Source organism: Achroia grisella, unplaced genomic scaffold (assembly GCF_030625045.1).
Source record: "Achroia grisella isolate CSIRO2021 unplaced genomic scaffold, CSIRO_AGI_Agris_v1 utg114, whole genome shotgun sequence".
Lineage (NCBI taxonomy): Eukaryota > Metazoa > Arthropoda > Insecta > Lepidoptera > Pyralidae > Achroia > Achroia grisella.
In genome coordinates, this window is record NW_026712585.1 from 888,210 (window position 1) to 906,964 (window position 18,755).

An 18,755-nucleotide genomic window follows, 5' to 3' on the forward strand; every position below is an offset into this window, starting at 1 on the left:
CGACGGTTCCTACTTACCATCAGTTGAGCCGTCAGCTTGTTTGCCATGTCAATTACATAAAAAAAAACAGAAACCATGCTTTATAAATATTTCAGAACATATTTTTAAACTAGGATAATACAAAACGGTGTTGCATGAAAACCTGTTTAGACATATACACAAATCCATACTATGCGTATCTGCATGTACACGCACTCATACAGAATTCACACATATTGCGCCTGCAGCTCACCTATTGCGGGGTTGATGAACCGCAGGAAGAGGACGGTGCCAACAGCTCCCACGCTGGTCTGTGGGAACTGCGCGAACCTCTTGCTCAGCACCTGAACACCACATTATCGTTGACGTAACCATTTGAAAGAAGAGTAATATAGCGGTATTACTTGAATCATATTAATGGCCCCTATATAGGTAAATTTTACCCGTTAGTTACCTTTTTTTTCATTTATAATTTTTTAGTATTTTAATATTATATCCATATTCAGTAGGACTGAGAATCGACTACTATATATTTTTCATGAGTATCCTTAGTGGTTGTCCACCCCTAACGTTTATTTTTAGTTTTTGAACAACACTTTATTTTTTTTATAATTTGGCATCAAAAAATATATACAAGCCTAAATTTACACCTTTCTACCATCAACCCCTATTTTTTAATAGCAATTTTAATTTAAGTCAAAACAATGTTTGCGTGGTCAGCTAGTATTATATTAATTAAAAAATAGGACCATTAATAGGGGCACAAATACGGGTAACTGACTTCAAATATAAAACGACGAATAGATCATAAGAAAAGTTTTTATTATGATATACCTGCATTTTTATAAAAAGTATCTTTTTCTTTATGCGATGGTATTAAAATTTAATTCATACACATTTAATGTTATGTTCACAAAAATTAGTCTTAACTGACCTGGTAGAGACAGTGGCACATGCTGCGAAGCTGTGGGGGAAACTTGTCAGCTGAGTTGACGATCCTATCGAACACCTCCTTTGTGAGATCAATCAGATTCGACCGGTTCACCTCGATATCTTGGTTTGGGTCCAATCTGTAAATAAACAATGTCATTCACCCATCACCTGTTTCCATTTTATTTGTTTTGACACTATAGAATTAGTGTTCCATTAATCAGAACAATTAACTCGGTGGTCTAGCGGTTTAGCACACCGCTTTGCTTCCGATGGTAGCGGATGCGATTACTTCAACGGTGGAAACATTTATATTTATGAGAATGATTGTTTGTATCGGTCTGGGTGTTATATATATTATATATGTATTTAAAAAAAAAATATCTACGTGTATCGGCGTTCTGGGTGTTTTCTACGTACGTATGTAACAAAATGTGTATGTGTACTAAGTATTTATGCCGCGTAAATGTCGCGATGAACGCAAAATGTGGCATTCTCACATTTCATGGGGTATATTTGAATTCAACGTCGAAGGAGGCTAGTTTATTATGAATTTATCTATCTAGTTAGTCAGAATTATATAAACTACATATACAAAATTGACAATTTTGTATCGTGGATCAGATTTTAACTCCTGACTTATATCTAAAAAGGCATAGGCCACAACTCTCTAAATAGATATTTGTATCTATGTCATAAAATGTATGTAACCAAACCTGGCTGGATCTACTTCGAAGCTTAACTCAGGCTGCCCTTCAGCCTGGTCCAGTAAAGAGGAAATGAGCGGTTCCAGCAGTGCCTGAAGATATCCATAGCCATATATCTTGAAGCAGAACGCCATTATCTTGCTGCCCAGTGAGTTCCCACGAAATAGCGTCTGCATGCAGTCTGATACCTAGACAATCGAAAAAACATCATCATCATCATCATGACCAGTGCACAGTAGTCCTCTGCTGGACATATGTCTCTCCCAAGGCACGCCACTGGGCACGATGTTCAACCCTTCTATACTAGTTATTACCTGCAACCCTAGTATACCTATAACCTACTACATATAGTAAATAGTATGTCGTCTGGAAAGAAGATGAGTGTGATTTGGCGCGGGAGGCCAGCGCAATCGTCAGGGATTACATTTTACTATTTATTGTGGTCATTATATCGCGCGTGATTGCGAACATACTTTATGTCATTTGACTTTTTTTTTTATTCCACAGATTTTATTTTCCAAATACCTACTTAAGATTTACAAATTATCAATTCCATAGTCAGATGTTCGGCATTTTACAACGACAATTAATAATTACAAAGAGGCGCGCAGTATCCGTTCTCTTCATCATGTAGATGATATACTCACAAATAATCTGTATTATATATTATTTGTAATTAAGTTTATATGTATGTCCTAAGACACAAATAAATATTCTTTTCTATCTATCTCATTCTTTCATGCGTGAAACAGCGTATGTGCACAGGCAGCTAAAGTCTCTTTTAGTACGTATAAAATAAAGCGTGTATGCTCACCTCCACCTCGCGATAGAAGATGTTCCACAATAATGGCGCCAGCAGATGTTTGGCATCGAACAGCGTGACGAATACGCGAGCGAGCTCGTCCATCTGAGACGTGCTCACAACGTTTGCTAGTGCCATCGCAATAGGCAGCTCGCCCTGGTCAATAGTAGCTAATTTTAATAATATTATAAACGCTAAATATATTTATTAAAGTTTGTGACTATGAATGGACGCATGCATGGTTGGACGTTTGTTACTATTTCACACAAAAACTACGGCATCGATTTTGATGAAACTTTACAGTAATATACCTTATATGTCAAAATAACACATAGACTATAAATTTCAAGCATATGTAACTGCGGAGACCGCTAATTTAAAAGTACGTCCTTATACGCTTGTAGTGGACACTTGACACTTGTAAACATATACCGAAAATAAAAAAATTTCTCTAGTTTAAGTAAAATTAAAAATAATTCTTACAAATTAAATAAGACAACAACTAGAATAATTCAAATGAATATAAATGTTTGTATTGTGGGGTAATCGAAACCGCGACAATCGGAAGTAAGGTGGAGTGTTAAACCACTACTCCGCCAGTTTGCGGGTTCTACATGCATACCTACATCTTGTATGTATGTCTACGGAACCCGCAAATAATATATGGACTAGCAATTTTCTAGAATTGACTAGAAATACATTTTGTACCTACACAATAAATATAAATATTATATTTATACACACATATTATAAGAATTTTTTTTCTGTAAATGATTCTGTACATATTTTTTACCTTATCAGATATCATGGTGACCAACTGCACAAGCTGTTCAAATCGATCGGCTAGGACAGTCTCCGCTAGTGTGTCGAATTCGGTTCCCTGTTGCAGGATCTTGGTTAGAACTTCCATGAAGGCCGCGCGTGTTTGGAGGTCTCTGTGGTAGCCCAGGTCTGGGGGAAGTATGGAATTAAGTCAGTGCTATAATAATTAGGTATCAATTTAACTCACTAATTAAAAACCGAGAAATGTTTCTAATTATTTATATCAGTTATCGATACGATAACGTTGTGTGAATTGTCCAGGGATATTAAAAAAATAAGTACACGCGCTACTGCAAAGACTAGATTGTAATGGTTAAATTTTATTGCCAAATATTTGTTGATTCCTATATCCGACATCTATTTTATTAATCATACTATATATCTACAATAAAACGTAAAATAACAATTAGATTAGCTACGCTAACAAAAATGGAATTCCATTGTGGAATCACCTTCCAACTTTATTTGTGTATAAATTTTCTTGCAGGGTGGTGGACTGCCATTCATCCAAATGATCAGGATGATTAATTGATGGTATTTTAAATATTTATAGTAACGTGTAGAACTGTAGACAATTTATCAGTATCATAATTTACCAATGCTGTGCATGAGTCCGGAGTCGATGTTCGCGCTGAGTAAATTGGACATAGCCTGTATGGTCGCGTTGCGCAGCGTCTCCAGTCGTCCTGGACCCTCGGCCAGTTCCACCTCGTTGCAGTCGTTTAGCAGGTTCATAAACAGCGTGAAGTATCTGCAGACAAGGAACAATGTCGTATCCACTATTAGATATATGTGCGCCTGTTTTAACTTGATTATATATTTATAATATACAAGCCGTCCCGGCAAACGGCCAGGATAGCTACAGTATTAGTACAAACTTAAGGAATAGTTGACTCTTGGCCTCCATTAGGTCGCCCCTATCAGATTCTTCGGGCTGCAGAGGTAATCCCTTGAGAAGAGCCGCCACCGCCTCCATACAAGCTTGGTCTAGTTCTCGACAACACACCAGATACCTGCAAGAAAAAATCCATAAAAACCATATTATCACTTATATTAAACAATAGGGTTTCTTAAAATAATTAAATTATAGAATTTAAGCTTTCAAATACAATTGCTTAAATTGGTAGTCTTTGTACAATATCGTTTGGGTGGGCCCAAAGTCCACCTAATAATTAATATGATAAATAAGACTAAAGTAGGCTATACACAGCAGATATGCTATTATTCCGGATTTAATAGACTTCTATTATCCTACCTGGTGATAGAGGATGCGTCAGCTCGAAGTGGAGGTGCTATTTGGTGGCTGGTGCCTAGTACCCAGTCCGTCACATACTCTACCATCTTGTTGCGAAATTTCATTTCCTGTAATATAAATAATAATATATCTCAGGACAATTCACACACGCGCTATCTAGTCCGAAGCTAAGGAGAGCCTAGACGAAATACATATTGTTATAAATACATAAATCATATAAATAAAAAACATCTAGACTGATACAAAACAGTCATATTCATGAATACAAATGTTTGTGCCATGCAAGGAATAGAACTTATGACGGTAGCAAGTAAGGTGGTGTGCTAAACCATTATACATGTATGTAAAACCGCATTTTATATGACATGTTTCGTTTGCATTCAGTGTGGACGATTTAAATTTAACTAACTCTCACTCACGTACACTCACGTACCTGTCTAAAGGCGAGATCGTCACGCCTTCTCATCATGGCTTCAACCACCTGACACAGTTTGGTTTTTATATGCACCGACAGTACCGTCATGTCGAGGTGGCGAACGTATCTGTAATAAACATTTGTTTTTTAAATGATTAAAGTCATTGACATCTAGTTCTAAGATTGTGTTATGGGTACTAGACAACTGACATAAATACATAGAATTTTTTGTGCAAATGTTCGTACCGTGCGAGGAATCGAACCCGCGACCATAAAAAGTAAAGTGGTGTGCTAAACAGCTGACCACTGATGCCGTCAAAATCGATATATTTGCATACTCATGGTTAAAAAGCGGACTTTTGTTATTCTATGATTTTCTGCACATCAATAGGCTAGTTATTTTTAACGTAGAAAGTTTTTCATAAAGTGCAATCTCCATTTTCGATCTCTTTGTTTTCTGTTAGAAGAGGTTGGATGCAATTGTGAGATCCTCCAATAATAAAAGGATACAAATCTAGTTTATCCACCGTTCTCAAATTAACACTGTGATTGAAGCAAATTCTTTTTAATACCAATGGAAGTAGAGTACAATATTCATAAACAAGCAATGATATATCAATGCATCGCTTCCACTTCCAAAACAGTTATAGAACATACCTTACTATAGCAAGCATAAGTCCTTCTATGGATGTTGTACTCAGGTGCTCTGTGGGTTGTCCACTCTTCTTGTTATCTAATATACTCTTCATAATGAATATTGTGTGTTCCACAAACTGTGTGTTGATATCTGTTAACATTACCTGTTGACAAAGTAAACTTATAAGTAATCTCCAAAATGCGTACCTAGGTAAATATTTTTATTTTTATTGCAGGGTCTGGGCTATTTCTTGGTACTAAGAACTTGTAGCACTGCAACCTACATAGATCTATTGTGATGAATTTATTATAAATTATACAACGCAAAATGAATAAATAAATAAAATATAATACTAGCTGTCCCGGAAAACGTTATTTTGCCATATAAATTAATAACGCTATAAAATAGTGGTTTGTAATAGAAGGGTGAAAATTTAGGGTAGTATGCACAAAAAATAAAAAAAATAATGTTAGGGGTGGACAATCCTTATCACTTAGGGGTATAAAAAATAGATAGTAGCCGATTCTCAGACCTACTGAATATGCATATAAAATTTCATAAAAATCGATCAAGCCGTTTGGGAAGAGTATGGTAACTAACATTGTGACACGAGAATTTTATATATAAGATTATTATCTTACCTGCTGTTGCTGGTCGAAAAACTTATCAATTATTGCTTTGATTTGGTCAAAGAGTATCGGGTAGAGAGCAGGAGACATCTCGTGGCCAACAAGTTCTTTGACATGAGTCTGTATCTGCTGGCCGAAGCGTTCGTTGCTACACAGCAGTAACCTTAAAAGCTGGCCGATGAACCTGATGATTTATTTTAACAATTTCATAGTTTTTAGTATAGTCATGTAATGTGAAGTGATGAGGAATGGTCAAATAAGCTTGAACCCGAACGTAAAAGAGATAAAGGACGTCCTCCAGCTACCTGATGGAGCAGCATGAGTAGTCTTATCGCAATGGAAAAAATGCCCGACTTGACTATTTAGTACAGATTCCTGGTGCCGCAAAATTAAGAGAGCCGACCCCATATAATATAGAATAGTGCTAAGAAGAAGAAAAAAAAAAAGAGTGTTTATTATATAGGTTCGAACTTATTTATCTTTCTCGATTGGATCGTAAAACTGTGTAACAAAATAAATAATCTTTATTTAAAGAAAAGTTTTTTAAGTCCATCATTACCTTTTTACAATGTGATACAATTTGATTAGTTCATGATATATTCCAGTAACTCTTGATGGATTTATATTATTTTGTTTAATTCCTCTACAATTAGCAACTACAAATATTCGGTGTGGAAACTTGACTAGCGTTACGACCTTCTCAAGTTGCGAACAAATTCCGACCGTAATTTATTTTCGAACAAAATTATATTTTATTCCATATCAGTAAGGAACAATTTTATACGTAAAGCTACAAACTTAGTTATCTGTAATGAAGTATACTTACTGTGTAACAGGACAGTATTGTACTTCTTGTGAACTGTTTGCCAACACATTATATTTACGTGAATCTGTAACAAAATAATACATTGAAAAATAATTATTTATAGAAATTGTATATTAAAATATATATGTGGAAAGTCATATGCCTAATTTTAAATTGTTTCTCGAGGAGATCAACTATTTTAGTACATATATCATGTCATGCCACTTATAATACGATCTTTTGAAGATTTTTCCACACGATTAAAAGAGTTGTGGTTCAAAATTCCTTATTTAGGTAACACGAATTGGTTTGTGGTTATGAGGTTAGAGGGGAGGAGGAAGGGAGAGGTGGAGACGGGTCTCACCATGTGCGTGCAAGTGTGGCCACACGGGCGGCGGCCGCCGCTGCAAGCAAACACCGCCCAGCGCGCACAGGAACGATGTGATGTTCGCCCACTCCTGAATCTGCATCTGTACATAATCACATGCCAAATTCATCTAAAGTCCTTTAAACTAACATTTAAGGCAATAAAGGTCATCGGTAAAAGAATACTTTAAGCGATAAGGCCGTTTTTGCTTACCAGATTGATACATAGTGTACTATGTAATACACTTTCATTATTGCATCAGTAAAATATATAAAGAGAAAAAACAATACAATATAGATGGTGGTTTTGTTGCTATAGCTAGAGAGGTAATAAGTGGTCGTGATGTGTGAGGAGTCTTATATTTTTTGTAAGCCATGTGACATCTTCACTAAAACGGAATGTTTAACATTAGATACGTTTTATCGCAAAATTTGTACCGTATATTCTTGCTATCTAGTCCCACGGTAGAACTTGTGTTATGGGTACTAGACAACTGATATAAATACTTTTTTGCACAAACATACACAATATACATAGTAAACACCCAGACCGATACAAACGATTATACTCATGAACAAACGTTTCCACCGTACTAGGAATCGAACCTACAGCCTTCGGAAGTAAAGCGGTGTACTTAGCCTTTAGGCCTCCGAAGTCAAAAGGTCGCTATATACCTAATATTCTCTTATGGATGCCAAGGATTAAATGTACTGACCTCAAAGTCGTGCTCACTGCTAGTATGATGGGAGACTCTGCGCTTAGCGACTGCTCTGTGTAGCGCCTCCATCTGACATTCGTCCATTTTGTCCCCTTGTCCTTTCGGATATTTCTGCAGTAGCTTGCACAGTGAGTCCCTAAAAAAGACATATTTTGGATGAAATACTCTAAGTACCATTAATTAATACAAATATACCGAAGGAAATATGGCCATGTGAAGTTGATGAGTTATCTATATAATTTTCGTTAAGTATAATAAAACTGCACAACAATATATGCGTCCCACTCTCACAAAAATATATTACGCTACTTATACATAATTATATATGCTGCATCATGACACACCACATACACACAGATGTAGCTCTCAAAATTTAGTTATCACTCACCAACATCGGAACGTCTCTTCCCAAACAGGTTGTACGCCGTTCACACAGTGTTCAATCTTCCTTAGTAATGCCATAATACGCTTTTGTAACGCTGCCGAACCTATGAAACATAAATTTATAATATGGTCACAGATCAAAATTGACTCCATAAGTATTTCTGTTTCCATAAGCTGTGTTCCTGTTTTAAGATATGGTAATTAAATTACTGATTACAGAAGTAGTAGGGGCCACAAAGTAAGTTATACATTCATGGGGAGGGAAATTGTGTAGTAGATACCAATGACAACGAAATGCCTTTTAATTAAATAACCCCCGGCTTGAAATTGAAGATTATCTGAGGACAATTCACACGGCACTATCTAGTCACAAGTTAAGCAGTGCTTGTGTTATGGGTACTATACAACTCATAGAAATACATAGATACATTTTTTAACACACAGACTTATACAGCAACCATAGACATATAAATTTGCGCCGAAAGAGGACTCGAACCCGCGACCATCGGAAGTTAGGCGTTGTGCTAAGTTACTAGACCACCTAGGCAGTCATCAATACGTTTACTTCATCACTACTTACTGTGTATATTTTTATAAAAGCAACCTCTGCCCACATCCTGGCTGGCTGCTTGTAAATATAAAATTAATTGTAAGTTACTTTAACTACGAGTACATAAAATATAATTATAGATATCTATATTTCCCTTAGATATTACATATATAATATGTAATTTATATTTGAAGGAAACAGTTACCACTAACTAATCATTGAAGATTCATTGAAATTATTTTGACAGCCAGAAGTAACTATAGGAGAATAAGTAACAAATATAAAAACAAATAAATTTGTTGAGTCAAATAGATAACTAAGCATTATAAATTATTTAAAGTAAGTTATTAGATTAAATAGTGTTGTTGTAATAACATGATAGAATTAAAAAACTTATGTTATATAGCTATGAAAGTTATAAAAATATATTAAATATTGCAAAACAGTAGCCCATGTTCAGTTTCGCCATCGAAATTCGGTAATAACAAAGTAATTTAACTAACCAGTTGTGAGTACGGTGGATGTGTGTGCGATTTCTTGGAATACCGCGTAATTGGGCAAGAGACACTGGGTAGTGATCTCGTCGGAGCCACAGCGGATATCCGCCTCCTGGCATAGCAGCGCAAAGCACGACATAGCCACGAGAACTACGTCCGTGTCGATGGACCACAAGCACATGAAGAACACCACCTGAATTATTAAAATGCATAATGTTACTCGGTTGTTATTACAAATTATAAATTTTTAGTATTTTCTAAAATATATTATTCATTCATATCTATCATATTATGACATTCATATCTTTACATAGTATAAAACAAAGTAGCGCCACTCTCTGTTCGGTTATATCTTTTAAATTACGCAACAGATTTTAATGCAGTTTTGGGAATGGATACAGTGATTATAGAGGAAGGTTTATATGTATGATACATGAGTGTTATTTTACAGAATTGTTAATAGTACAGAACAAGTCGAGAAATTCAATAATTTGTAATGCATCCGTGTAAAGCTGAAATGAGTCGCTAGTATTATTGTTATATAAATAATTAATATCTAACGTATGTTTAAATGATTGTTGATTATAGCAATTTAGCATTTTATTTATTTAAATTATAAATTTGGGATTATAAAAACTAAATCTTATCATTTAAATATTCGATTATAGTATATATTTTATTTAATAGTAATATACATTACAATATTTGTATTTATATTTTTACGTTTATATTTTCTTGCATTTTCTTCATCATTTATTATATTTCCACCGCTTATAATTGTCGTATGGTGAATTGAAGTTAAATAAATATGAATATAGTATTGATACCTCTAGCTTGATATGGGCCTGTTTACATATTGGTATCTGCGAGCCAACATTGGCGTATTCCTTGTGCTTAGCGAGGAACTCGTTCCGACAGGTCAGTATGTCGCGTAGCCAGCGAAGCACCTCGCGGTAGTTGCAGATCTGACGCTGGATCAACTTCTGGCTGATGTTGTACAGCACCTGCGAGCTGGACCAACGGATACATCATTCGTAACCATCCGTCTTACTAATATTATATACGCGAAAGTTTCTGAGTATGGATGCATGTATATTTGTTTGTTATTAGCACAGGAGACAAACGAGCTTGCGGTTCACCTGATGGTAAGTGATTACCGCCAGCCTTAAATACCATTACGGGTAGGTGATTCCACAAAATGGTCGTGGAAAACGTGCATACGTTGTTACTCATTCACGCAAAAACAACTCAACTTATATTCTTTATAGTAATGTAAGGTAATTCGAAATAAATGTAAGATCACTCCTAGGAGAGTTCTTAACTAGAAGTTCGTGACTCCACCCTCTGTTATAACAATGACACTTCTCCCCCCCCCCCCACTCCACCTCTCCTATAAGTTTTACGTAATTTATGGCTATCCAGCACAAACTCTGTCATTTATAATGCCAATATGATTGTTGTACGACACAATATAAAAACTCACCTAATGTCCCAGAATGTGTTTAGAGGCGCTTCTGGATTCCACATATGTACTCTATCAGGCCTGTGTAACGCCAGTAATGCGTCCATCGCCTCTTGAGAGATTTCTCCCATGCCTGTCTGATGCACTAGTGATACTAGACCGTTGATGAGTTCAGTGGTTGATGATTGTATTTCTACACCAGAGCGACCGGGATTCTGTAGATTATTAGCAATGATATTTAAGTATTTTTAATTCAAATAAATACATAATGCCATGCGAGGGCAAAGTCAAGATGATAATCGTGGTGTTGTAATAAATATGTTATTTGGGTTATGAATCCTGAGATTTATATTTGCTCAAAATAATCTAAAAAAAAAGTACTTTTAGCTTAGCAAGAAGTTGGTTCCCCAATTTAGGTTCTTAATTGGTATACAGAGTATGCTAATATTTGAACCAGATAGATATGTCTGGTAATCCTGTGGCATTAAAAAAAAACTGATTAACTTTTCAGTGATGGTAAACATTATAAACTCATTAAAAACCCGTGAGATTGTGGTAGATTCGTCCATTGCTACATTTTTTTCTAGTCTAGGGAAATTAATTAGGAAATAAATTTAGAGGAACAGCAAAACAAAATCAATGACACAGACTAATCAACAGTTGTAGTTGAGAGGATGTATTCTTTTTAGATAATTTACCTTACTGGTAACATACAAGAATATGGCGCCTCTCATCTTAAATGAGTACCATACTCTATAGAGGGCAGAAATACTATGGATGTCAAGTAAAATAGAATATGAGTATTATCAGTGAACTTACACTTAACATCAGCATAGGGTCGGCATGTATCAGTTTCACCATAGACAATAAGAGATTTCTGTAGGCCGGCATCTCTTCAGATTTGTTGAACTTCGATTGAACTTCCTTTGACTTCAGTGAGAGGGATATCATTCGAAGAGGAGTATGTACTATGTAGCCCTGAAAATTATCACATTGTTTGTATTTATATATACTATGAATAGTTGTGGCGTTTAAAGAAATTTAAGATTTAATTTCGTGAAAAGGCAAAATAAAAAGAGAACATTTTTTTGTTTGTTATATTTAATTAATTCTCTCTCTCTCAGTTGATTTTTCACCAAGTCTCCGGTAATAGGAAATATTGATATCAAACGAAAATAATCAGATATGTGGCATTAAGCCAACCTGTCCTACAATGGATTAAAATTTTAGTATAGAAAATATATGGTACTATATATACCTGAGTTGCCTTGTTCAAAGTGTCCGTAAACATGGCTCTGAGTTCAGCTGCTCTTGGGTATAACAATTCGATTTGCGGCCACCATGGCAATCTAGGTTGTTTTATAATCCTAAAATATAACAATAACATGTACAGTCCCAATAGTCAATGCATCATAAAGAATGTATCTTGTAAAATTAGCCACAGTTATTATAACTATAAAGAATTAAGATATGTCTAATTTGACAATGACAGGAAGGTTCTGGAATAGTCAAATCGATCAGAGATCGAAATTAAGAAAGCCTGAGCAGACATTAGAACCCCTAGGGGTGCCCTTATACTAAAGAACTAAAATCGTATGCGTCAGGCAGGAGTTGGCCTTCAGCCGCTTTATAAGTGTTTACGCGGGTTTGGAGTGCCGGAGTGCAGAAAAAGCCGGCATTAGAATAGTTGAAAAAAAAAGGAAAAATTCGATACAGATAAATTGAAAAAATATCCTACATAGAACTGATTTTGACCCGCGACCAATTGAAGTAAAGCGGTGATAAATCGCTGTATCCCCGAGCCCGTAAAGTTTACGACTATATGAATTGTGTCAATTCGCAAGGGTTATTATTATTATTATTTATATAAATACTCACCTTAATAGCGAATTCACAATAACATAATGATAGGATATGTGCGTGTTGAGATTCAAACACACTTTGAGTGCGTCATTGTTATGTGGCATTATTCTGAACAGTGATACGAAGCAGTCTGTCATGAGGTCTAGTTCTGAATAGCCAGAGATGAGGTTACCCCGTATATACGACTTCGAAGGGTTGAACAGGAGCGACTGAAAAATAAAAAGATTATTCAAAATAATTATACATAAAACAAAACATGGCTGTATATTAAAGCCTTTGGACAATAGGGCTTGAATAAATAATAATGATTTGCTAAGTCTATAAGTGGCCAAAAGTCCTATATAATAAAATGATTGGACTTTGATATAAAAATAATTCTCGCTTATGATACATTAGTTACAACGGTCAGTAAAAAAAAATGTTATAAAAACGTTTTTCCACGTTTGAATAGGGATTTCAGTGTTATTTTCCAGCAAACTCGAACTCCGGCTGCACTATTCTTAAATAATAATATACATGGCAAAATCACCATTCCTCCAGTGTCAAAAAAACTACTACTAACCTTGAGATCGTTTATGACCGACTTGACGAGAACAAAGGTAACATTTCCCGAATCAGCAATGTTCAGATATGTGGACGCCTTACAGAGTTTCACACAAGTCACAACTGCCGCTTCTGTCATTTGTTTCGAATTATTCTGTGGACCTACATTAAAAGAATAAAAAACAATTATTTATAAATGATGTTAATTTACTTTTACTATATTTATTAATGGTTATTATTGCACTATCGCGATGTAGTTTTTTTTAATACTACATAGGTGGCAAACAAGCATACAAACCATTTGATAGTAAACGGTTACCATAGCCTATGGACTTTTGAAATACAAAGGGTGTCAAGTGCGCGTTGCAGAGCCTTAAGAAACCTTAATACACCCTTCTTGAAATACCCCATGCTGTAGTCTCGAAAAGACCTCGATAGGTATTTCATTTCAACAATCAAATTGTACGCGGGTGGAAGCTGCTCTGAAACCTCACTATCCGAGACCACATAGGTTCCAGGGTGTTGGGATGAATTCCCTGTTGATTGTGAGCAGTGCGATAGTAAAAGGTAGCCATGACTTTAAAGTAGTGAGTGATTAATGTAGATTTAATTAGAGAAATACTCACTCAGTCCTCTTTTGACTGAATCAATGAAGTGTTTTTTCTTTGTGTGTCGCGGACTACAAGGTGCACCACTGTCAGCATTCACTATTTCTTCTAGAACTTTCTGCAAATATAAGATATAATTATTGACAAAAAAAAAAGGAGAAGCAGAAGGCTTATCCTCGGACGTCTATAAACTATGGTAACTATCAGACATTTACCATCAGGTGGGTCACATGCTTGTTTGTCACCATTGTCAATAGATTATAGTGGTAATTGGAGATGCAAGATGAATAAGCAATTGTGAACAGTGGGAAGAATTATAAGTCTCTTAACATTTTTAAAATAATTTACAGCTTTTGGTCAGCTTTTTATTGCAGTTTATGACTACTATTATCAGATGAGCCACATATGGCTCATCTGTTAATAGTAGTAATGTAGTTAATGTAATGTGCTAACTACATAAGAAAATGTAGACATTTATGTATATATTATATGTTCAGTGTTATTGATTTTTATATCCATCATACTAACAGGGTTCAGAACTAGAAGCATAATCTGCAAAGGCCACATGGCGACTCGTGACTTCTTGTTGTCTGAGAAACTATCTTGCAGTATGTCGAAGAGTGTATCACAGCATTTACTCAACTCTTCATTAGGCCGACATTGCACTTCTGCAAATTCCTGTAGACCAAATATGTGTTAATTAATATGTATATATAGATAGATACATTTGTTACCATAAATAGGATGAGCACAGTAGATGTTTGTAGGTCGCAATGTTACATATGTAATTCCCTAGAAATAGAACAAAAAACTGTAATAAAAAATACCAGTTAGAGTTAAATATAAATAAAAACTAAATTCAATTAATATGCTGGTAACAGCATTTACTTCATTTATTTGTAATATAACACACAGTACACTTACAATACGCAAGTACAATATTTCAATAAATTCAAAATTTCTTACTTGGGGGTAAGTGTCCATCCAGTTCCAAATAGCTTTCTCCAGCGACGTAACTAACACAATAGGCGCCGTTTTCCTTAGTAGTTTAAATTTTTGTATGGATTCTGTAAAGAAAATCATAATTTTCATATTTACAAATTAAAGGCAATTTGACTTAGTAGATACAAATGTTCAATCAAAAGTTTGTGTACTAGATATTGGAAATACGTATAAAGGTGATATGTACCAAGTGTACACAAAATCTTACTACGAAATAATACCTCCGATAAAATCTTTGCCATCATGTGTGACCACAAACTTTGGTTCAAAAAAGAAACATCCATTTCAATGTTGACGAGACAAATACTGTTTGTATTGATTAAAAATTGTACTGTATTGTTAAATAAACAGATTCTCCTTTTATAAGTCTGTTAAAATATATAACTGTTACTATGTGGTATTACAATTTTGAATATTTCTATACAATTTCTGACCTGTAAGAAGCCGTATAAGCCTCAATATATCGACATTTATATGTTGAATGAGTTCTATATCTGTATAATCGGGGTTTTCTTCTGAGCTAGACGATAGTTCCTGTAAAGAGAGAGAGTGAAGATAAATTTTAATTTGTTAAGAAATTCTTTTAATATTAATATTCAGTGTATTTTTCTATTTGGTAATAAAAAATATAAATCAAATTTCTACATTTGTCACCTTACTGTCTCTACTGCTACCCAGTGCCGGATTTATATTTTTTATGAGAATAGGCCACTTCCCCCGCTGCCTACCCACACTTCTAAAATAATCATTTTCTCTATTCTATTCTATTCTGAAATCGAGTGACCTTCCTCCCTCTGAAATCTGCCGCCCTTAGGCCGCTGCCTATATGGCCTATTTATAAATTCACAACTGCTGCTACCATTAATATCCTATTATAAATTTATTATATTTTTACAACATATTTACAAGACATTGCCTAATAATGACTACTTTACATTTAAGTAAGCACCTATCCCTAGATAGATATATATGTAGGTCGCTGTGCTACAGGTGCTACAAACATCTGACAATAGCCCAAACAATCCAATAAAAAAAAATATCCCTAGATTATGTTATACATATAATTACTTAAGTTCCCGTAGCTAAACAAAATAATACTGAAATAGAATAGTGACATATAATTCTATAACTATGTCATGCTGTCACACATAATAATAGTGTGCTTGGTTGCGCTCACAAAAATGACAAAATTAAAATTACTATAATAATAATAATATCTTAGTACAATTCCACAGCGTCATCTAGTCCCAAGCTAAGCAGAGCTTTTGTTATGGGTACTAGACTACTGTTATAAATACATATAGATATGTACATTTTTTTAGTAAATACATACATTATATACCATAAACAAATGTAAATTACCTGTAACCTGGCACTGATTCTGTTGAAGACAGCATTGAAGAAATTGAGACTGAGAGCAAAGAGCACTTTACTAGACAACTGCCTTAGTAGTGTATTGTTCACCACACTCTCATTGCGCATGTCTGGAAGGCAAAAAGAAAAACATTGCTAATTTTTATGTGGAATGGTAAACAAGCTGACATGCCCACCTGATGGTAAGCGATAACTATATACATGAATAGCACTATGGATATCATGGTATCATAATATAACAAGAATGTGACACCCATTATAGCAATCATGTGTTGGCATTCCAGAATACTAAGATGTTATGCTTCTTATCCTGTAATTTCACTGCACAATCTAACCTTACAACCAGCTTAAAAAGCAAGCTACTTAGTGGCCAATATATATAGGTGAAACTGGGGTACCTCAGTACCTGACAGAGATGACTTTTTATGGTCTCTTTTTTATGACATAGATGACTTTTTAAGATCAATAATAGGCAAATGACAGATAGTAGTCAGAATAATAACCCACTAGTCAAAGGTACTCTTAAGGCTTCTTGTACGTACCAATAAATTGGCAGACTTCCCTCAGCAATATTTTAACATTCATCGCTTCATCATACTTTGTAGTATCCTTTGGCTGTGAACTGAGACAAATCTCAAGGGTATCTAGGACAATCACTAAGCTGTCATGATAGGTCTTCTCTGACTCGCGGTTTACTGTTGTTGATACTGTAGGTTGGTACTGAAATGTTTTTAAATTACTATTAATTTTTTTTACTTCCTTGGAGTTGGTATATATTTTTAGAGAAAGACAAGTTAGGTATTTTTAGTCTTGCTACAGGAGTAATCTTATCACAAACAAATCATCATCAAGTATACAAGTAAATCTAACAAATCTTTATAACATATGTTTACCCAGTCAAATATAAACACTGCAAAAACTTCTGAAGTTCAAAAATTTGAAGAATATGTAGGAAATTTAATGTTATTCAGTTTTACCTGCTCATTAACACGCTGTAATATTTTTGTAAGGCCTGCTATGACCAATGAGAACCTGTGTCGGCTAATTTGTACAAGGCAAGCTTTGCACTGCTCCTCATTGATTCTTGAGTGTAGATTCTGTGCTCCAGTCTTGTATGGTAGCTGCCAAAAATTAACAGATACAATAGTCAATCTCACTCTAAATTATTGCACATACATAGTAAATATAATATTTTTTAAATAGGGAATTTGAGAAACCCTAAAATAATTAAATAAAAAATAAAGAACAGCTTTGACATAGTATGTATGTATAAAGTAATATGACAAATAGATTAAAAGTAAACAAAAAATAATAAATTTATCAAAAAATTAAAAATGGTAAAAATATTTATAAGTCTTATTGAATTAAGGGTTGAAACAAGAATGTCCTAAGAGTCACAGCATAGTATAGTTACTTGTCCAGTTCTATTTCATAATTATTTATCTACAGCAAGGTTTCCTATTGTAGGTAAGCCTGGTGAAACATATCACAAATATTAATAAGGCTTCACATTGCAAACTTTATAAATATCTTCCTCTACATTCATTGATTTCTACATTTTCGATGCTGTATTGATCCAATATTTGGGAATATCAGTCTTTTTTAAATATAATAAATAAGCACTATACTAATTATTCATTTACCTTTGGGAGATAAGGGAATAATGAGGGGTACCCACCACCTCCTTTCTCTTATACCCTTTAAGTTATAAAATAATTAAATTCGTAACTTTAAGTTGAAGTAATAAAATACTTTATTAGATAATAATTGACCTTATATTCTTTAAAAAAAAGTAGGATATATGTAGATACTCAAATAAGATGGAGTGTGAGGAAGGGGAAACAGCATACTGGGTTGTTGGAACCAGTTCTTTACCGTTCTTTTCCTTAAAATATCAGCGGATATATGAAAAAATAATGTTAATGATACAGATCATTAAAAACATTTTTTAAGATTCCTTAATGAAGGTATCGTATAAGTTTTCTGTATAGAATAGAAATTAATACATAGTTAGTCATTATTATGGATTACATGAATTGATATGAATTTCTATAAATGTATAAAAAATATAAATTTGTTTACATTTTGCGACTTTGTAATACCGTAAAAGGGTGGGACGTTATAACAAAATAAATATAAGTAAGATCATACCTGTTCTTCAAATCGGGCTATGAGGGAATTTGCCCATTCACCGGGCTTCTGTGTACCCATTTTGACTTAAATAATATTATTTTAAAGGTAAATATTTTATAAACAAATATTAATACACTGTACCCTTTTTACATTTCGCTTCAAATAAAAACTACCATTTCTAAATAATAATCAATAATCTACCACTAGTGTTTTATTTAAAGTCATAAACTAAGATACTATAAAAGTAAAAAAAATAGGTTCTTAATATAAATA

The 18,755-nt window shown here is 34.3% G+C and overlaps 1 protein-coding gene across 1 annotated transcript in view; it reads right to left on the minus strand.

Moving 5' to 3' along the window:
- Nucleotides 1–18,560, minus strand: part of LOC131850965 (neurofibromin) — a 47,377-nt gene extending 28,817 nt beyond the window's left edge. Inside the window, exons 1-31 of the mRNA XM_059201386.1 lie at nt 18,501–18,560; nt 17,327–17,470; nt 16,892–17,069; nt 16,338–16,459; nt 15,410–15,509; nt 14,940–15,040; nt 14,502–14,651; nt 13,992–14,091; nt 13,385–13,527; nt 12,838–13,031; nt 12,218–12,326; nt 11,779–11,937; nt 10,981–11,174; nt 10,325–10,508; nt 9,504–9,690; nt 9,031–9,078; nt 8,455–8,554; nt 8,064–8,202; nt 7,346–7,451; nt 7,003–7,066; nt 6,189–6,360; nt 5,568–5,710; nt 4,929–5,037; nt 4,496–4,602; nt 4,119–4,253; nt 3,837–3,991; nt 3,212–3,369; nt 2,431–2,574; nt 1,626–1,804; nt 914–1,049; nt 233–323 (exon numbers count right to left, since the gene is read on the minus strand). Coding sequence (XP_059057369.1) covers nt 233–323; nt 914–1,049; nt 1,626–1,804; nt 2,431–2,574; nt 3,212–3,369; nt 3,837–3,991; nt 4,119–4,253; nt 4,496–4,602; nt 4,929–5,037; nt 5,568–5,710; nt 6,189–6,360; nt 7,003–7,066; nt 7,346–7,451; nt 8,064–8,202; nt 8,455–8,554; nt 9,031–9,078; nt 9,504–9,690; nt 10,325–10,508; nt 10,981–11,174; nt 11,779–11,937; nt 12,218–12,326; nt 12,838–13,031; nt 13,385–13,527; nt 13,992–14,091; nt 14,502–14,651; nt 14,940–15,040; nt 15,410–15,509; nt 16,338–16,459; nt 16,892–17,069; nt 17,327–17,470; nt 18,501–18,560 — 4,111 coding nt within the window. The remainder of the gene's footprint in view (nt 1–232; nt 324–913; nt 1,050–1,625; nt 1,805–2,430; nt 2,575–3,211; nt 3,370–3,836; nt 3,992–4,118; nt 4,254–4,495; nt 4,603–4,928; nt 5,038–5,567; nt 5,711–6,188; nt 6,361–7,002; nt 7,067–7,345; nt 7,452–8,063; nt 8,203–8,454; nt 8,555–9,030; nt 9,079–9,503; nt 9,691–10,324; nt 10,509–10,980; nt 11,175–11,778; nt 11,938–12,217; nt 12,327–12,837; nt 13,032–13,384; nt 13,528–13,991; nt 14,092–14,501; nt 14,652–14,939; nt 15,041–15,409; nt 15,510–16,337; nt 16,460–16,891; nt 17,070–17,326; nt 17,471–18,500) is intronic.
- Nucleotides 18,561–18,755: the final 195 nt, after the last annotated feature.